General features: G+C 39.8%; 1 protein-coding gene across 11 annotated transcripts in view; it reads right to left on the reverse strand.

Annotated features, from left to right (window-relative positions):
• Positions 1 to 20048, reverse strand: part of srfbp1 (serum response factor binding protein 1) — a 233650-nt gene that overhangs the window by 106899 nt on the left and 106703 nt on the right. For 8 of the 11 annotated variants that reach the window (XM_069893689.1, XM_069893755.1, XM_069893681.1 and 5 more), the window contains one exon: positions 5557 to 5676. The exons of the other annotated variants lie outside the window; for them this stretch is intronic. In XM_069893689.1, coding sequence (XP_069749790.1) covers positions 5557 to 5676 — 120 coding nt within the window. The remainder of the gene's footprint in view (positions 1 to 5556; positions 5677 to 20048) is intronic. 11 annotated transcript variants of the gene reach the window in all.

Genomic DNA, 20048 nt, shown 5'->3' on the forward strand with positions numbered 1-20048 from the left:
AATGTAACCAATGATCCCGCCTCAACCACGTCTCCCGGAAGCTCATTCCACATCCCCACCACCCTTTGCGTCAAGAAATTTCCCCTCGTGTTCCCCTTATAATTTTCCCCCTTTAATCTTAAACCATGCCCTCTAGTTTGAATCTCCCCCACTCTTAATTGAAAAAGCCTATCCACATTTACTCTGTCTGTCCCTTTTAAAATCTTAAACACCTCTATCAAGTCACCCCTCAATCTTCTACGCTCCAGAGAAAAAAGCCCCAGTCTGCACAACCTTTCCCTGTAACTCAAACCTTAAAATCCTGTCAACATTCTCGTGAACCTTCTCTGCACTCTCTCTATTTTGTTTATATCTTTCCTATAATTTGGTGACCAAAACTGTACACAGTACTCCAAATTTGGCCTCACCAATGCCTTGTACAATTTCATCATAACCTCCCTACTCTTGAATTCAATACTCCGATTTATGAAGGCCAACATTCCAAATGCCTTCTTCACCACACCATCAACCTGAGTATCAGCCTTGAGGGTACTATTTACCACAACTCCTAAATCCCTTTGTTGGCCTGCACATCTCAATAGCCTACCATTTAATGCAGATGACCTATTTAGATTTGCCTTTCCAAAATGTAACACCTCACACTTATCTGTATTAAATTCCATCAGCCATTTCTCAACCCACACCTCCAGCCTTCCTAAATCACCTTTTAATCTATGGTAATCTTTCTCACTGTCCACAACACCACCAATCTTTGTATCAGCCGCAAACTTGCTTATCCAATTCTCCACCCCTACTTCCAGATCGTTAATATATATAACAATAGTGGACCCAAGACCGATCCCTGAGGAACTCCACTAGTCACCGGCCTCCAATTGGACAAACAATTTTCCACCACCTCCCACCCAACCATTGCTGAATCCATTGCATTACCTCCTTATTTATACCTAATGCCTCCACCTTTTTTCCTAACCTCCTGTGGGGAACTTTGTCAAAAGCTTTACTAAAGTCTAAATAGACAACATCCACAGCCTTCCCTTCTTCAAACTTTTTTGTAACCCCCTCGAAAAACTCTATAAGGTTTGTCAAGCATGATTTACCCCTGACAAAACCATGCTGATTACTCTCTATCAATCCCTGTACCTCCAAATATTTGTAAATACCATCCCTCAGAACACTTTCCATCAACTTACCCACCACAGACGTCAGACTCACGGGCCTATAATTCCCAGGTTTACATTTGGACCCTTTCTTAAACAGCGGAACCACATGCGCCACCCTCCAATCCTTTGGCACTACCCTCGTGACCAGTGACATCCTAAATATCTCTGTTAATGGCCCCACTATCTGTCCACAAGCCTCCCTGAGTGTCCTTGGGAATATTTTGTCCAGTCCCGGAGATTTATCCACCTTTATCTTTTTCAACACAGCCTCCTCAGTTATCCTTATATGCTTCATGACCTCCCCACTATTTTTCTTTACTTCAATTGGTTCAATATTTTTTTCCCTAGTGAATACCGAGGCAAAGAAATCATTCAAAATTTCCCCCATTTCCTCTGACTTCTCACTCAGCCTACTGTCGCTATCTACAAGGGGTCCAATTTCATCCCTCACTAATCTTTTACTTTTAATGTACCTATAGAAGCCCTTTGGATTTATTTTTACTCTGTCTGCCAAAGCCTCTTCGTGCCTTTTTTTGGCCTTTTTAATTTCTTTCTTAAGATTCCTTCTACACTCCTTGTAGTCCTCCTTCAAACTCTCAGCTCCCTGCTCTTTATACCTCTTGTACACCTCCCTTTTTCTCCTAACCAAATTTCCAATATTCCTCGAAAACCAAGCCTCCCTATGACTTCCTGCCTTGGAAGTCTGTACCCGCAAAATTTCTTTTTTGAATATCCTTCATTTTTCATTTACATCCTTACCTGAAAATATCCTGTCCCACTCAATACTCCCCAAATCCCTTCTTATTCCTTTGAAATTTTCTCTAGTATTTATCATCTTTTTAAATTTAATTTAATAGCATTGTAGTTATTTCTTCCCCCCATAAAATACCTGTTCAGATGCAGCAAGTAAGAATTTTGCTGCATATTTAAATTATACAAAGTAAATGACAATAAACATGATCATTATCAATTTGATACCAATTCAGATATCATTTTTTTAAACAAATACATTATGTCAAGCATCTTTTTTTCCCATTTCAAAATATACCGAAAATAATTTGGGACATTCCATGATAAAGGTATCCTGATTTACATTCAGTACCAGCTCTGTGACTAGGAGGCACAATGATAGGGGTTGTCTGCTTCCAATCAACCATTATATGACCAGTTTTCCAACTTAAGTTCTATTTCAACACTTTATTTCAGCATTGAGCTCATGTTAAAAAAAAACAATTTCAAAAATATTACAATCCGTAAAGCAAGAGAAGGGGAGATACCAACTTATTTCCTCCCTGCCACTTCCTTTTTTTAGACATACAGCATGGTAACAGGCCATTTCGGCCCATGATCCCATGCAGTGCAATTACATCCAATTAACCTACAAGTTTCGAATGGTGGGAGAAGACCAGAGCACCTGGAGGAAACCCCCACTCAGAGTAGTGGCTCCCTGGAATGCATTGCCAAGGTGGTGGTGGAGGCTAGTACAATAAGGACACTGAAAAGACTCTTCAATAGGAACATGGATGAAAACAAAAGAGGGTTATGCATGTGAGGTAGCAAAGAATTAGATTGTTGTAGTGTTGGTTTACATAGGTTAGCACAACACAGTGGGCTGAAGAGCCTCTACCGTGCTGTAATGTTCTATGTTAATAATATAACCATTTTATTTCTCTTGTGGAAAACAATGAAAAATGTGCATTACTTCTCCACAATAACATGCCATGTGTTAGTACATACACACATTATGGCAATAGAACAAAATTTCTCACTACCACTCTGCAAGAAAAAGACATATAACATCTCTTCCAATGGACTTTGAGCCCATTCAACCAAACAAAATAGTGCTTTAAAAGGCAGGGTTTTTTTTTGATGACAAACAACTTTTTCCTTCTCTTTTTGTTAAGCATAAACAACTGTCAGGAGCAAATATTTTTAATTTTCAACTGTTAGGTATGAAAATCTTAATAACAAGAGCTTTCATAATTCATGGTATGAATTAAAATGCACTCCGAGCATACTGTTCCAACGGTGAACAGCTTCTGCAAACAATTAACCCAATTCCGACATCCACGTTGCTGGAATTCTTAACTGCAGATGGCAAAAGCAAGGAGAATAGCATTGAAGAAAAATGTGAACCTTTACTTACTTGTAGATAGTTTAATTTGGATGGAATACTGAACTAAATACATTAAACATTCCCCACTATTATTCATACTTTCTAAATATAATGTGGAAATTCAGCTGTGCGAAGCACTTGATCAACAGCACTTGGTTAAAATGCTCAAAAAAAATTACCCATATATTCAGCTAAATGTGAACCAGTTAAAATAAAATCAATATTGTTCAAATGTCACAAGGCAATCATTTATTACTAACCACTAAATATTCTTTGAAGTGAGAAATCAATATCATGTATTCCAAATTCTTACTTTAATTCACAATTGAAAGTAAAATAAGCAGAAATAATTAAAACAATCTCATTGAACATGGTGGATTTGCTTTTTTTTCCTCTATTAATTTCCTGCCTAACATAGAGGAAATAGTTGCTGGGAAATGCAAATGTTTCTTTTAACTTCATCATTCTGAATTCACATCAAGACTCACAAGATCAGGCAGCTGGAAAGGCCAGATGAAAACCACCGCATTTAATCACTTCTTTACACAAGTCTCAGGTATATTACTAACTGCTTTAACTTGCTAATTTTTTGACTTTCTATCAGTCATGATTTTTGAGATTAATGGCCAATTTTGTCCAGGTGCTTGGTTTTTTTTAAGTATTGAATCAATTGGTCAGGGTCATATGTCGTGTATTTTTATTATGCATTCATAACAAATGTCAAACTATGAGAAAATTGCAATCACTGCCTTATTAAGACAACTTAAAAGCTTTTAACTATTTCCTAAATGGTGGATGAACTGAATATGTATTTTGATTCTAGTAAAAACGCAATGCTGGAGAAACTCAATAAGTCAAACAGTGTACTTTAAATAGCAAAGATAAAGATACACAATCAATGTTTTGGGCTTCAGGCCTGCGACAAGGTATGGAAAAATGTCAGCAGGGTCCTAGCAACATGCCAGAAATTTGAGAGAGTCAGGAACAGAAGTGAGTGCAGTTGCTATTACTAAGGTGATTGTGCTTGGGAAGCTGAAGGGTCTGATGGTGAATAAATCACCTGTTCCAGATGGATTACAGCTCAAAGTTCTGAAAGAGGCAGCTGAAGAGATTGTGGACACATTAGTGATGATCTTGTAAGAATTATTAATGATAGAAATAGTTTCAGAGAACTGAAAAATTGCAAATGTCATTCAAGCCTTTCAGAGTGAAGCAAAAGACTCGATTTTATAGGCCAGTTTACTTTAGTGGTTGATAAGATTATAGAGACTATTATTTAGCATGAGGTTTCAAAGTTATTGTCAAGAGTACATACATAACATCACACACAGCCCTGAGATTTCTTTTTACTGTGGGTCAGGTTTAGTAATCTCTATACTGATAAATGTAAACTGTACTATGAGAGAGAATAAAATCACGAACTGACAATGTAAATGTAAGTATAAATATGCAGTAATAAATAATGAGCAAAGTAAGAGTACTTAAATGAGTCTCTGAATGAGATAAATTTTCAAGTCTGATAGTTGAGGGGTAGCAACTATTCTTGAACTTGGTGATACGAGTCTCATGGCACCTCTTTCCTGATGGCAGCAATGAGAACAGAGCATGTCCTTGGGTGGTGTGGATACTTGGTAATTGATGCTGCTCTCCGTTGGCAATGCTCCATCCAGATTTTCTCGATTTGGGGAAGGCAGATGAAGAGAAAGAGAGAGTTTTGCCTGTTATGTGCTGGGCTTAGTCCTCTATCATTTACAGGGTTTCCTACTCAGAGGTATTGGTGTCCCCATACCTGGCTTTTACAGTCGGTCAGGAATATATACAGACTATTTTCTAAATTAGAAGATTCAGAAATTGGAGGTCCAAAGGAACTTAGGAGTCTTTGTACAGGATTCCTTAAAGGTCAACTTGCAGGTTGAATGAGAAATAAGGAAGGCAAATGCAATGCTGATGTTCATTTCAAGAGGATCAGAATATATATATAAATAAAAAGGATGCAATGCTGAAGCTTTATAAAGCATTGGTGAGACAACATTTGGAATATTGTGAGTAGTTTTGGACCCCATATCTCAAAAAGGATACCCTGGCATTGGCAGCCCCAGAGCTGGTTTACAAGAATAATCCTCTTACGGGATGAGGCAATTAATGTATGAGGAGCTGGGGTAAAACAACGAAAGTCTGAAGACACTGTGACTGAAGTAAAAACACAATGTTGGAGAAACTCAACAGGTCAAACAGTGTACTTTAGAGAGCAAAGATACATAATCAACATTTCGGGCTTACCTTGATGAAGGGCTCAGGCTGGAACATTGGTAATGCATGAGGAGCATTTGATAACTCTAGGCCTGTATTCACTGGAGCTTGAAAGGACATGGGTATTTCATTGAAGTCTTCTGAATAGGGCTGGTTAGAGTGAATTTAGAGAAAATATGCAATACACAAAAGTTCTGGAGAAACTTAGCAGTCATGCAACATCTATAGGAAGTATAGGGTAATCAATGTTTCAGGCCTGAGCCCTTTGTCAAGGTATGAGCAGGAAGCAGGCAGGTACCTGCATAAAAAGGCTGGGGAAGGAGAAGCGAGAGGAAGGGGCAAGGGGAGGAGTACAGAACAACAGTCAATAGTGGAGAAAGGTGAGGGGAGAAGAGAAAGAAGGTAGGGAGTAGCCCCCTGAAATGGAGAGGGAAGGCGGTGGAAGCTGGAGTAAAGGAGACAAAGGGATAGGAAAAGAGAGAGACTTGAAGGAGAGGTTTAATGGAGAAGTTGATATTCTGTGCTCGAATCAGGACCAGAGGGCATAGACTCAATATAAATGAACATTTGGAATAGAGATAAAATTTCTTCATCTACAGAATGGCGAATCTATGGAGTTCAATGCCACAGGCGCATGTGGAGGCCAAGTTATCAGATACATTAGATAGTAGTTAAAAGATTCTTGATTAGTTAGGTTGCCAAAGGCCACAGTGTCAAGGCAAGAGAATGGAATTGAGAGGAAAACTACATCAGCCATGTTTCGATGTAGGAGTTGCCTCAATTAACAGAATAGCTTAATTCTGCTCCGATTTCTTATGGTCTAAACCAGCTCCTGATTACCACTGTTGTGCCAATGTGAAATGGAGTGAAAAAAGAGCAAAGGTGAAATAATATGTGAATCATTTTTCAGGTGCTGATAATTCCAAACTCTATTTTACTTCTGACTGGTTCAGGGTCCTAGTTTTCCATCAATTCCAGACTAGTCCACATTTCCAGCTTTGCATCTTAAGCAGTTAATGATTAGGTAAAAAAATACAATGTTTCTTTCAAGGAAAAGGTACAGCACATGGATCTACTTTATAGAGCCAGTGGAGAGACTATGATTAACAAGATCTCTTTAGAATGCTATCCTTCCTCCAAAGCATTCTCACCTACAAATAAGGCGGGTTTGGGTTCAACCATAAATGCATGACTTGATCATTTAAGAGTAGAGTACCTAACAAATTAGTCAATTCTTTCAAAACTTCAAAAAAAAAATCATTGTGAAAAAAATGACAGCATAGGCCTAGTAAATAATGGCTACCCTCTTGATCTGCAGTCCTCAGAATGTGAGTACATCCACAATGCTGTTCAGGAAGAATTTCCTGGATTTTGGCCCAGAACAGCAGTGCATCTCCAAGTCGGGATGCTGTGTATGTTGGAGGGCAACAACCATGCTATTGCTGAACTTTTTCTCCGAGCTTGAAGTGCTCAAGGATTTGGAATATGCTATCCAAGGAGTCTTGGTGAGTTGCGGCAGTGTACCCTGTACTTGCAACACACCACTGCCTCTGTGTGGAATGAATAATTATGTATGGGGGTGACAATCAAGCCATCATTTTTGGTGTTAACTGCAAACTTGTGAATCATGCCAAAGTATACTCACAACCAAATTTTCCTGAAAAACAAACTCCACTACCATCCTCTGACTCCTTGCACCTACCTAGTTTTGAATCCTCACCTTGGATCCAATGTAATCTAACCTTCTGGCCATGATTTCCAAACCACAAAGCCAAACTGACTATATCCAATCAGTCCATACATATCCAAACCCTAATGAGGCAACCACATTGATCCTTAAAGGGACTCATTCTCTCCAATAGTTACCCCTTTTACATGTTAATTGTAAGTCATTTACAACTGGATGTGGTAGAAGTAAGGAGTTTAGTTCTAATCTGTTGGCTGTGGAATCACTTAGCTCTGTGGCATAGAGTTTATGTTGTTTGGCATGCAGGTTGTCCCCTTGTAGGTTGATCCTGGCATGTCCTCCTGTACTCTTCATTGAACCAGGACTGATCTATTACAGTCATGTACTTACCTGCATCACCGCTCATGACGAAACCAAAGCGACACACAGCAGCAATAACATGCATGTGCAGATGTGTTAAGTGTCAGTATACGGGTGGATGGACATTGGATGCAGGAAGGGGAGAGCAAGAGCATCAGGATCACCTGTGTGGTGGTGAGCCAATGAGAATACAGAGAGGTTTGGCTGGATGGTGTTTGGGGACTTGAAGAATGCAATGCTGTGTCTGAAGAAAATAAAAGCAATCTTCATTGTGCACTGAAAGAAATGAGTGAGGGTGTTCTTTAATAGTTTGTAAAATGGATTAAATCAGTGCTGTAACAGATCCAATGGTTTGATGATAACAATGGAGTGGGAAATATGCCAGACCTTCAGTGCCTCAAAGATGCACAAGTCCAGAGGTGCTGGATCTGTTTGCAGTCTGGTGTGGCACTACCTCCATTTAGCATGTATTTTGTTTCCACAAGGACTGTGTGTTGTTGTGGTCAATGCATGTGTGACATGTGTGGACAGATGCATGGAAAGGTCAAGATCAAGTGGATTTATCCATCATTAGTCCTGTCACCATCGACCCAATTTGACTGCAACGTCCTTGAGCATTTAGCCATCTCAGTCAGCGGTGCTGCCATTGAGCAACTCTTGGTGATGGATGTTGAAGTCTGGAGTACATTCTGCACCTGTGCCAATCTCAGTGCTTCATCCAAGTTGTGTTCTACATGGAATAGAACAGATTGGTTGGGGGTGGGGGTGGGGATGGGGGTGAATCATGCGTAGCTGGAGGAAACAAGACAGAGGAATTGGGAGAAGAGACTCTGGGGCGGGGTTCAATGGAAACTGGAAAAGTCCATGTTAATGTCATTTAATTGAACAGTGGCCAGATGGAATATTAGGTGTTGTTTCCCAAATTCGCAGATAGTCTTGGTTTGGCAGTGTGCAAGGCCAAAGACATACATGTTGGTGAGAGGATGGAGTGTGGAATTAAAATAGTTGGCCACTGGGAGGTCCATATTATTGCAGCAGACAGAGCAAAGTTGCTCAACAAAATCATCTCCCAAACTACATTCAGTTTCTCTGATGTAGAGGAGGCCACAACGGGATGATCCCTTTCCTGCAGATTCACAAATATTACTTCACTTGAAAGAACACTTTTGGCCCCCAAATGATGGTGAGTCAGGATGTGTGGGTGCAAGTGGAGGACTTCCTGCAGTCATGGGGGTGGAGAGTTCTTTCCCTCCCTCTATTACTTCTCAGCTTTTTTCCTCTTCTACTTTCCTACCTATACTCATCTATGTCCTCTTACCTGTTGGCCCATGCTCCTCCTTCTGCCAAATCCTTCCTCCTCATCTCACTTCCTTTTCATTCGGTGTCTGCCTGTTTTTGCTCATAGTTTCATGAAGGGCTCAGGCCCAAGATGTTGATTACCCTTTACTTCCTATAATCCTGTTGGACCTTCTGAGTTCCTTCGCCACTTTTGTGTATCACACAGGAAATAATGAACTATTTTGTGTTGTTTGACTGTTAAATATAGTATTGGGACCATACACTGTTTTAATGTAGGCATGTCACTGTGACAAGATTACAGCAAGTTAACACGAATGACCAACGAAGAGTGAAAAAGGTAACAAAGGTATGCCTGGAACATTCATAAAACTATAACACGAGACTTAATGCATGGTGAATGATCAAAATAACAGAAAGAGCTAAGTGATCCCATTACCAATGATTCAGATGAAAGATCAACTGTACTGTCACAAATAACGGTGGTTCTTAATGCAACTAATGTGCTGGAGCATGTAAGGCAAAAGGCAAAATTAAAATACTAGTAAACAACTTCCGTCAGAAGAGCTAAGTTGAAAAGTTTTCTTGAACTTCTCTCATGCCGTCAGACACCAAATTTGAGCTAAATTGGGGAATACAGCAAAGATTACTGGCCCCAACTTCTAACTACAAAGAGGTGTGCTAGAACAAGCTTTGCATCCAGTCAATCATTGGAAAGGGATGAGTGATCTTGCAATTTAGAAAACTGCTCAGATTATAATCTATCTAAAATAAATGACCAGACCTAACAAGAGCATTTAATGTCCCATTAGCTGATCCCAAAAATTAGAAATGTGATAGAAAAGGCCATCAGCAAATCAATCAACTTATTACCCACTTGCTAGCACTCTTTTAGACCTGCCTGAATCACTTAGCTCTAGAGCTAAAATCTAGATGAAAAATAAGAATCTCTGTTCTTCCAACAAGCCCACATTAAAAGAAAGGTGTCAGTTTTAATAAAATTGATGTCAAGAGGAGGCAGAGGACAAGCCCCAGTACCTACTTGGCACAAAGGACAATGGTTGCATTTATTACAAAGAAATCATCTTAAATGCCATATTAACTACATTGAACTGTTTAATTATTTTTTCATTCAATTAGGTCATAGAGAGAAGCTGTTGGCTGATCATTTCTGTATTAGGCTAAAATTTTCAGCGAATGAAGCAGTCCACATCTAATGAAGCAACACCTGAAATTTGGCAAAAAAAACTGTCATATTATACAGGTGTCAGACAATGACAAATACCAGTGAGCACATCCATGACATTCAATTGCAGCTGTCTCTAAATCCTCCACTACTAAAAGATTAACAGAAACCCATGTCTAGTACTAATGTGTAATGAGAATTCTTGCTAATTTACCAACTACCCACAAGGCAATATGCCAGAAATGTAATGGAATATTCTCCACTTGCTTGTTGAGTGCACATGAAACAGTACTCATGGAATCTAGATAACACCCAGGAAAAACAAACTCACTTGATTACATTTCAACCAGTATTGGCCCTCTACAACTACTGGCACACAGTCTATCAGGTACATAATCCATTCACTGCAATGATTTGTTTCTTTGATAGCATTTCCCAAAAGGAAAGATATCACTTCACCCCTATGCCAAATACCATTTCAAGTTTTCTCATAACTGCTGATTCAAATTCTTCTATTGACAATTATTGAAATGACTCAAATCAGTCTGGTTACATCCTAATTTTCTTTGGCTTGGCTTCGCGGACGAAGATTTATGGAGGGGGTAAAAGTCCACGTCAGCTGCAGGCTCGTTTGTGGCTGACAAGTCCGATGCGGGTCAGGCAGACACAGTTGCAGCGGCTGCAGGGGAAAATTGGTTGGTTGGGGTTGGGTGTTGGGTTTTTCCTCCTTTGCCTTTTGTCAGTGAGGTGGGCTCTGCGGTCTTCTTCAAAGGAGGTTGCTGCCCGCCAAACTGTGAGGCGCCAAGATGCACGGTTTGAGGCGATATCAGCCCACTGGCGGTGGTCAATGTGGCAGGCACCAAGAGATTTCTTTAGGCAGTCCTTGTACCTTTTCTTTGGTGCACCTCTGTCACGGTGGCCAGTGGAGAGCTCGCCATATAACACGATCTTGGGAAGGCGATGGTCCTCCATTCTGGAGACGTGACCCATCCAGCGCAGCTGGATCTTCAGCAGCGTGGACTCGATGCTGTCGACCTCTGCCATCTCGAGTACTTCGACGTTAGGGATGAAAGCGCTCCAATGGATGTTTAAATATCATTTTTCCTCACTGTTAAATATGCTATGAAATACTATGAATTTTTCAGAAGTTGACAATATTTTCTAATCCTTAGAGATGATGAAATAAGTAATCTAGGCCAATAACTGTTTCTTCTTACAGTATTATCAATAAATGCGTCTGAATATTGCAGTCAGTTTTATTCCTCTGCTGTGTTCCTGCTGCCCCATGCCAATGTTTTTCACATCTGGAGGTTTGGTTTTGCACCGAATGCCAGCATTCCTTACTTATGGACTCCACTAACTGAGAATTATTTTCATCTTCTGGAAAACAACTTCATGACAAAAATAGGTTTTGGAACTTCTATATTCAATGCCTAAAGGACAAGAATTTTTTTTATATACATACAATGGGAAATTTGCCTTTTATTGGTAAAAATGCTAATATTTGTGAAACTCAATGTTCTTTTCTAACCACAGAACATCCTTTCTGTTTGCCATCAGATTTCAAAGGGAAAACAAAAACGCCGATCATGCCGTTCCCATGAATCATTTTGTAGTGTACCCCAATGCCTTCCGTTCGGTAACGTGAAAGGATTTACAAATTATATTGTTTAAATTTCTGTAAAAACAATTCTTTGGAATCACCAACTGAAGAAAATTAGGTTTATTTCACATTTGCATGGCCAAGTGAACAGGTAGGAGAACAATACTATTTTCCCCCAAAAGTAATGCTACAAATTGAACATTATTGAAGAGTCTAATACAACTCGTCTGGATAAAGATAAAGGTATCAAACACATAAAATGGTAAGCAGGAGTTATGAAGATATGAAATAGAAAACTTGAATGCAATGTTTCTCTCTTTAGAATAGGCAGAAAGAACATACAATACGAATGAGAGACAAAAGTTCATTTGCCAAAATTGCAGCTGCAAAAAAACCCACTTGGTATATTAGGTTCAAATCTGGTTACCTCACTCCAGGAAGGATGTGGATGCTAGAGGAAAATTACAAGGATGCTGCTTCCATTGAAGCCCACTTTATTAGGATATGCTGAGTGACCTTGGACTTTTCTCCTGGGAGCGACGACGAGGGGTGACCTAATGCATGCATACAAGATGTAGAGGGGAATTAATTGTGTGAATGGCCAGAGGCTTTCCCCCCCCCCCAGATTTGAAATGAGGGGCATAGTTTTAAGGTGCTTGAGAGTAAATACAGGGGGGGGGGGGGGGGGAGGGGAGGGAATTTAAGGGGCAGGTTTTTTTTTCACACAGAGTGGTAGGCGCATGCAATGTACTGCCAGCAATGGTGCTGGAGGCAGGCATAGTAGAGTCTTTTAAGAGACTATAAATTAGATAGGTACATGGAATTGAGAAAAATTGAAATTTATGCAGTAGGGAAATTCTAGGTAGTTTAGTAGAGTTCCATCATTAGGTTGGATCAACACAATGGGCCATAGGGTCTGTTCCATGCTGTAGATTTCTATGTTCAATAGTACAATGGATCTTTGAAGACTGGTCATTTCTCTTAAGCTATTTTTTAAATATATGCTAAAAGAATGTAATAGCGGTCATGATGGCAAGAAGTCTATTGAAATTTGACTGATGTATTTTTTTTTAAATGGTAGCCAACATAGCCTGTACAACAAAAAGTTGAGAGCTAATCTGTAATCTACAATTTATTTTATAACATTAAGCTACTTTAATTCAATAATTGAAGAAATGAGGAAAATTCCTACAATGCTTATTTGAATTAATAACATAACATCCTTTATTTGAGGTGAAAGACAAGACTTTTACCTCTTAAAAATAGCAAACCAACAGGATTATACTCCCTCAGTTCAACCCTGAAGACTCAAACTAGCTAAAACATTCTGTTACAAGCCCAGAGATCCCCAAAACCCAGCAGCAATAGATATTCACCAAGACAAATGGTTAAACAAAAGTTGCTTTTAATTATCTTTAAACATGAAAATAGAATCACACTTTAACTTATCACTATTGACTTAACTAACCTAACTTAACCCCCTCTAATTCTAAGCGCACGTGTAGTAATGTATGTGTGTAAGTTCAGAAAAGTTCTTTGGTTCACAGTCCAATCTCACTTCTCATTCTTCCAAGTTCACTGGTAAGAGACAATTCTTATATGGTGCACAGAATTTAACATTTATAAATTTCACCAGGCTTTGGTGCTTGAAAGGTAAATGATTACCACTCAGGAAGGTTCTTCTTGGTTTTCAGAGAGAGATTCGTTGTTTGCTGACACCCACAACTGATTCCTTTTTTAAATCATCCACTTCAATGTCTTGCCGAAGAAAATTGCCCCCTCAGGGTTCTCCAGATGATAACCTCTTTCTTTCAGGTCACCACAGATGGCCTTTTCTGTTTCTCTTATTTCAAGTGAAACATTAGACAGCCAGTGCTCTCCTCTTGCATGAACCACAAGGGCTTTGACTAGGTTGAACTAAGCACTCACAACCCATCTTACAAATGGGGTTTTTCACAAGCTTACCAGCTTGTCCTGTTCCAGTTACTGCTGCTGACTGTAAAACTGATCTCTGTCTCTTTTCTACAGAGAGAAAACCTGTTCGATGCTCTCTCTGCTTCCAAAACCACAACACCTTCCTAGAATAGCAAGTTCCATACCAGACAGAATGTGGCAAACTCTTTCATCTGTTGCCTTTTTGTAAACAACAATCCATTAGTGAAATCTCTTGGGCACTTTCCAAAGCTTTTGCAAAGATTGTTGGCCCAACATGTCTAGTATGAGTAGAGCTCCAGTACTTTAAATAAGATCTGTTTTAAAGTGTTTGTATGTGACCTACACTAAAACCCTGCCCCAATTTATCTCCCAAAAACATATCTATATTCTGTCACAACTCATCCTTGCCTTCTGACGCGAGTGGTGTTTTGGATGGGTGAATGTAGAGGATAACATTCACAAGAGGAGGAAATTGGGTGGTGGTTCTTCCAAAATCTTCATGAAGACTTTATTGTTATATGCATTGAACAATGTACACATGCACCAAAATTCTTACTTGATGCAGTTGAACAGACACTTTATAAAAATTAGAGTTTATAAATTAAAAAGGATAATAAAAACAAAAGATAGATAATGAATTTATCCTAGTGCTAAAATAAATTGACTTAATAATAGTACAGACATTCCTTTTGTGGTGTCAGAGCAGTTCATAATTATTATAACAAGGGAGATTCAAGTGCTGATTACTGTTAGAATAAAACTGTTAGTGAACCTTAAGGTTCAGGTCCTAAGGCTTCTGTTCCTTTTGCCCAAAGGTTGAGACTTAGAAATAGGAGCAGGAGTAGGCCATCTGACCCGTCGAGCTAGCTCTGGCATTCAATGAGATCATGGTTGATTACCACCTACCGGCCTTTTTCCCATATCCCTTAATTCTCCTATTATGTAAAAGGTCATCCAACTTTGTCTTAAGTATATTCACTGAGGTCACCTCCACTGCCTCAATGAGCAGTGAATTCCATAGATTCACCACCCTCTGGGAAAAGCAGTTCCTCCTCATCTCTGTCCTGAATCTACTACTATGGATCTGGAGGCTATGTCTCCTCATTCTTATCTCCCCCACAAATAGGAACAACTGACATACCTCTATCTTATCTGTGCCTTCCATAATTTTATACGTTTCTATAAGATCCCCTCTCATCCTTCCATATATAACCAAATACAGCTCCAGAGGCCTCAATCTTCCATCCTCACCTCTGGAATCAACCTGGTTAACATCCTCTGGACCTCCTCCAAAGCCAGTACATTTTTCCTCAAGTACGAAGACCAGAACTGATGGAGTACTCCAGATGTGGCCTCGCCAGTAACTTGTACAATTGCAGCATAACTTTCCTGCTTCTAAATTCAAACCCTCGAACATTTGCCTTCTTGATTGCCGGCTGCAGCTGTAAACCAACCTTTTGAGATTCATGCACAAGCCCTCCCAAGTCCTTCTGCATGGCAGCAAGCTGCAATCACTTGCCATTTAAATAATACTCTGATCTTCCATTATAGATCTCCTCAGACTCTTTAGAAAGCAGAGGTGTTGGTGTTCCTTCTTCACACTTGCTTCAATGTACAAGCATTGTACACTAGTCTTGTACAAGTCTTCTGAAATATGGTCTCCCAGGAACTTGGAAGGTTCTAACCTTCTCCACTTCTGTCTCATCAATGCAGATAAGTGCATGATCCTGCAGACTCTCCTTTTGAAATTCAACAATAAGCTCTTTGGACTAGGTGGAGTTGGGAGAACGATTATCATTCTGGCACCATCCAACCAGATTATTGACTGTGTGGTGGTGAGCCTTCTTCACGATTTCCAAAGTGGATAACCTCACATTTATGAACATTGTACGCCATCTGCCAGACCCTTGCCAACTCACTTAACCTATCTATATCTCTCTGCAGACTCTCCATATCCTCTGTTCAATTTGCTTTTCCACTATTATGTTTCCACAATTTATTGTCATCAACACTTAGAAACACTACACTCTGTCCCCTCTTCCAGATCATTAATGTATATAGTGAACAGTTGCTGGCCCAATATCGAACTCTGCGATACCCCACTCACCACTGATTGCCAACCAGAAAAACACCCCTGAACCCAATCTCTCTTGCTCTCTGTTGTTTAACCAATCCTCTATCCATGCTAATACATCACCCTTCAAATCAATGCATTCTTATCGTCTTTTATGCAGCACCTTATCGAACACCTTCTGGAAATCCAAATAAACAACGTTCATTCTGCTCCCCTCTATCTACCACGCTCATTATATCCTCAAAGAACTCCAGCAAGTTCTTCAAACAGGACTTGCCTTTGCTGGATCCATTTTGCTCCAGATGCCTCGCTATTTCTTCTTTAATGATAGCTTCAAGCATTTTCCCAATCACAGATGTTAAACTAACTAGCCTATAGTTCTCTGCCTTTTGCCTACATCCTTTTTTAAATCATGTCCTGTAACTTGGGTCCTTTCATGATGTTAATGGTTTTCCTGAGGCAGCGCTTCACATAGATATCTATTGAAGATCAGTGCCTTTGATGGACATGGTTATGTCTGCTACCTTGGACATTTGAATTGCCAAACTAAGCAATGACGCTACCAGTCAATGTACTTTCCAGGTTGCTTCTGCAGCAGATTGATCGAGTAATCAATGACATGCTAGATCTCCTCAGACTCTTTGGAAAGCTGAGACATTGGTGTTCTTTCTTTACACTTGCTTCAATGTGCTGGCTTCCAGAAGAAGTCTTCTCCCAGGAGCTTGGAAGGTTCTAACCTTCTCCTGTCCTATCAATAAAGATAGGTATATCGTCCTGCAGTCTCTCCTTTCGAAATTCAATAAGCTCTTTGGACTTGGTTATGCTGGGAGCACAACTATCGTTCTGGCACCATCCAACCAGATTATTGACTGTGCAGTGGTGAGCTTTCTTCATGATTTGTTGTAGGCATCGTGGTGTGATACTGACAAATTCCCTTAAAAAATGATGTTTCAGCTAAATTTGTAAATACATCGTAAACTGACACCCAAGGATTCTCAAGTGAACTGGCTCTAATAATGGCCAAACCTCATGTTGGAAGTTAAAACTGATCTAATTTAGTAACAGAAATAAAAGAGTGAGAGATTGACCCCTCTGAGATGTCAACTAACATTGAAGCAAACTCCCAAGTAAACAGGAATAGACTCCAAAATGGGAATTTATTACAGCCATGACAAGTGATAACAAAATAGGTAGTGTAGTAGATAGTGAAAGTTATCTGGATTAACAAAAGAATCTTCATGAATGGTGAAAGTGAGTCAAGGAATGGCAGATAGAATTTAACTCTGACAAGACCCAAGTGTTGTGCTTTGGTAGGCTAAACCAGGGCAGAGCTTGCACAGTAAATAGTAGAGCCATAGGGTGTGTTGTAGAACAAGGAGACCTCAGGATATAAGTACATAGTTCCATTAAAGTGGTGACACAAGTAGACAGGGTAGTGAAGGAGCTTCACCATCAGCCAGGGCATTAAATACACAAGCTGAGGCATCAGTTTACAATTGTACAAGACACTGGTGAGAACACCTTTGGAGTATTGTATTGTGGTTTATTTCAGTTTCTATGAAACTGTATGTTGAACATACACATAAACTACATACAAGGATCATTTATTTTATCTGTCTGTCATATGGATGTATAGAATGTCTCATAGCAACATGTTTTTGTCCAGTGTTAATTTTACTTCTTTGAAACCTGCATATTTTTGAACCCATATTAAGCAGTTACAGAAAAGTAAAAATTAGTATGTACCTCGTTACGATTTATTTTTGTGTTTTAGCTTGTCAGTATCTTGCTACTAAACTAATCACTCATCATAAACCACCAGTAATTATACTTTTTTTTTAACCCAACAAATATAATTAGTGGGAAGAATCTGAAATGATAATGCACATACTCAACGACTGGTGAGAAATAGAGACTCATGCATGAGTTCACAACTGGATTTCATATCAAGTTTGAATAATGCAAAATGACCATGGAGCAACACTGGACTGAAATGATCTGTCATACCAGAAAATACTGCCGAATAATTAGACTTTGAACAAAATACGAAGAAGTACTGGTATACAATTTAAAATTGACGTTATTTGAAATTTATAATTCAAGATAACATGCAATCATAATCTATTTCTCATACAAGTTTCTCATGCACGTTTATGTGTTATGTATTATCTCTAGATGTGTACTTGCATGTTTTTGCACAGAGGACTGGAGAACACTATTTTGAGTTGTATTTGTACAATCAGCTAATAAACGAACTTATTGATGGAGTAACTGTAAAAGGGCTGGATGGCTTTGAGTTTGTTAAATGTGTTCAGGAAAGTTTTTTAATCAATATATAGAGGTACCAGCCAGAGAGAGTGCAATATTGATCTCCTATTAGGGAACAAGACAGGACAGGTGACAGAAATATGTGTAGGGAACATTTTGGGTCCAGTGATAACAATGCTATTAGTTTTGTTAATTATAGAGAAGGATAGGTCTGGGCCTCGGGTTGAGATTCTAAACTGGTGAAAGACCAATTTTGAGGAAATGAGAATGCATGGATTGGAATAAGTTGTTTTTGGGAAAGGATGTGCAAGGTATGTGAAGGACCTTCAAAAATGAAATTTTGAGAGCACAAGGTTTGTATGTTCCAGTCAGGATTAAAGGGAAGTTAGCAGGCATTGGGAACCTTGGTTTTCGAGGGCTCTTTGGGATCTGGTTCAGAAGAAGAGAGTTGTGTAGCAGGTATAGGCCACATGGAGCAAATGAGGTACTTGAGGACTTTTAAAAATGCAAGAGAAACCTCAAAAAAGAAATCAGGAATGCTAAGACATGAAGTTGCTTTGGCAGGCAATGCAAAGGAAAATTCTAAGGGTTTCTACAGGTATATTAAGAGCAGAAGGATAGTAAGGGTCAAAATTGGCCCCCTTGAAGATCAGAGTGGTTGGCTTTGAATGGAGCCAAAAGATGGGAGGACATTTTAAATGTTTTTTTTTAAATCAGTATTCATTCGGGAAATGGGCACAGAGTCATGGGAAGTAAGGAAAACAAGCAGTGGTCATGGAACCTATACAGATTGAAGAGGAGGAAGTGATTGCTGTCTTAAAGAAAATAAGGGTGGATAAATCCCCAGGGCCTCATAAGATATTCCCTCAGGCCTTGAGGGAGGATAGTGTAGAAATTGCAGGGGCTTTTGCAGAATTATTTAAAATGTCTTTAGCCATGAGTGTGGTACCAGAAGATTTGAAGTTAGCTCATGTTGTTCCATTGTTTAAAAATGGCTCCAAAAGTAACCCTGGAAATTATAGGCAGTGAGCTGCCTCAGTGGTAGGTAAATTATTGGAAGATATTCTAAGAGATTGGATATACATGTATTTGGATAGCCAGAACTGATTGGGGATAGTCAACATAGCTTTGTGAATAATAGATCGTGTTTAACCAAGCTTATAGAGTTTTTTGAGGTTACCAGGAAAGTTGCTGTGGATGCTGCCTACATGGATTTTAGTAACGCCCTTGACAAGGTCCTACACGCTGCTGAAGATCCAGCTGCGCTGGATGGGTCACGTCTCCAGAATGGAGGACCATCGCCTTCCCAAGATCGTGTTATATGGCGAGCTCTCCACTGGCCACCGTGACAGAGGTGCACCAAAGAAAAGGTACAAGGACTGCCTAAAGAAATCTCTTGGTGCCTGCCACATTGACCACCGCCAGTGGGCTGATAACGCCTCAAACCGTGCATCTTGGTGCCTCACAGTTTGGCGGGCAGCAACCTCCTTTGAAGACCGCAGAGCCCACCTCACTGACAAAAGGCAAAGGAGGAAAAACCCAACACCCAACCCCAACCAACCAATTTTCCCCTGCAGCCGCAGCAACTGTGTCTGCCTGTCCCGCATCGGACTTGTCAGCCACAAACGAGCCTGCAGCTGACGTGGACTTTTACCCCCTCCATAAATCTTCGTCCGCGAAGCCAAGCCAAAGAAGAAGAAGACATGGGAGGTTATTCAGGAAGGTTCAAATGCTAGTATTTATGGTGAAATAGTGAACTGGCTTTGATAATGGCTGGACAGGAGAAGTCAGAGAGTAGTGGTGGATGATTGCTTCTCAGACTGGAGACTTGTGAATGGTGGTGTGCCCCAGGGATTGGTGCTGGGATGATTGTTATCTGATCTGCATGATAATGTAGTAAAGTGGACAGCGAAGAAGGTTTTCAAAGCTTGCAGAGGAACCTGGACCAACTGGAAAAATAGGCTGAAAAATGGCAGATGGAATTTAATACAGACAAGTGTGAGGTCTTGTATTTTGGAAGGACAAACTAAGAAAAGATCTACACAGTGAAAGGTAGGGCACTGAGAAGTGTACAGAGGGATCTGGGAATACAGTTACGTAATTCCCTGAAAGT

This window comes from Narcine bancroftii, chromosome 1 (assembly GCF_036971445.1).
Source record: "Narcine bancroftii isolate sNarBan1 chromosome 1, sNarBan1.hap1, whole genome shotgun sequence".
NCBI lineage: Eukaryota > Metazoa > Chordata > Chondrichthyes > Torpediniformes > Narcinidae > Narcine > Narcine bancroftii.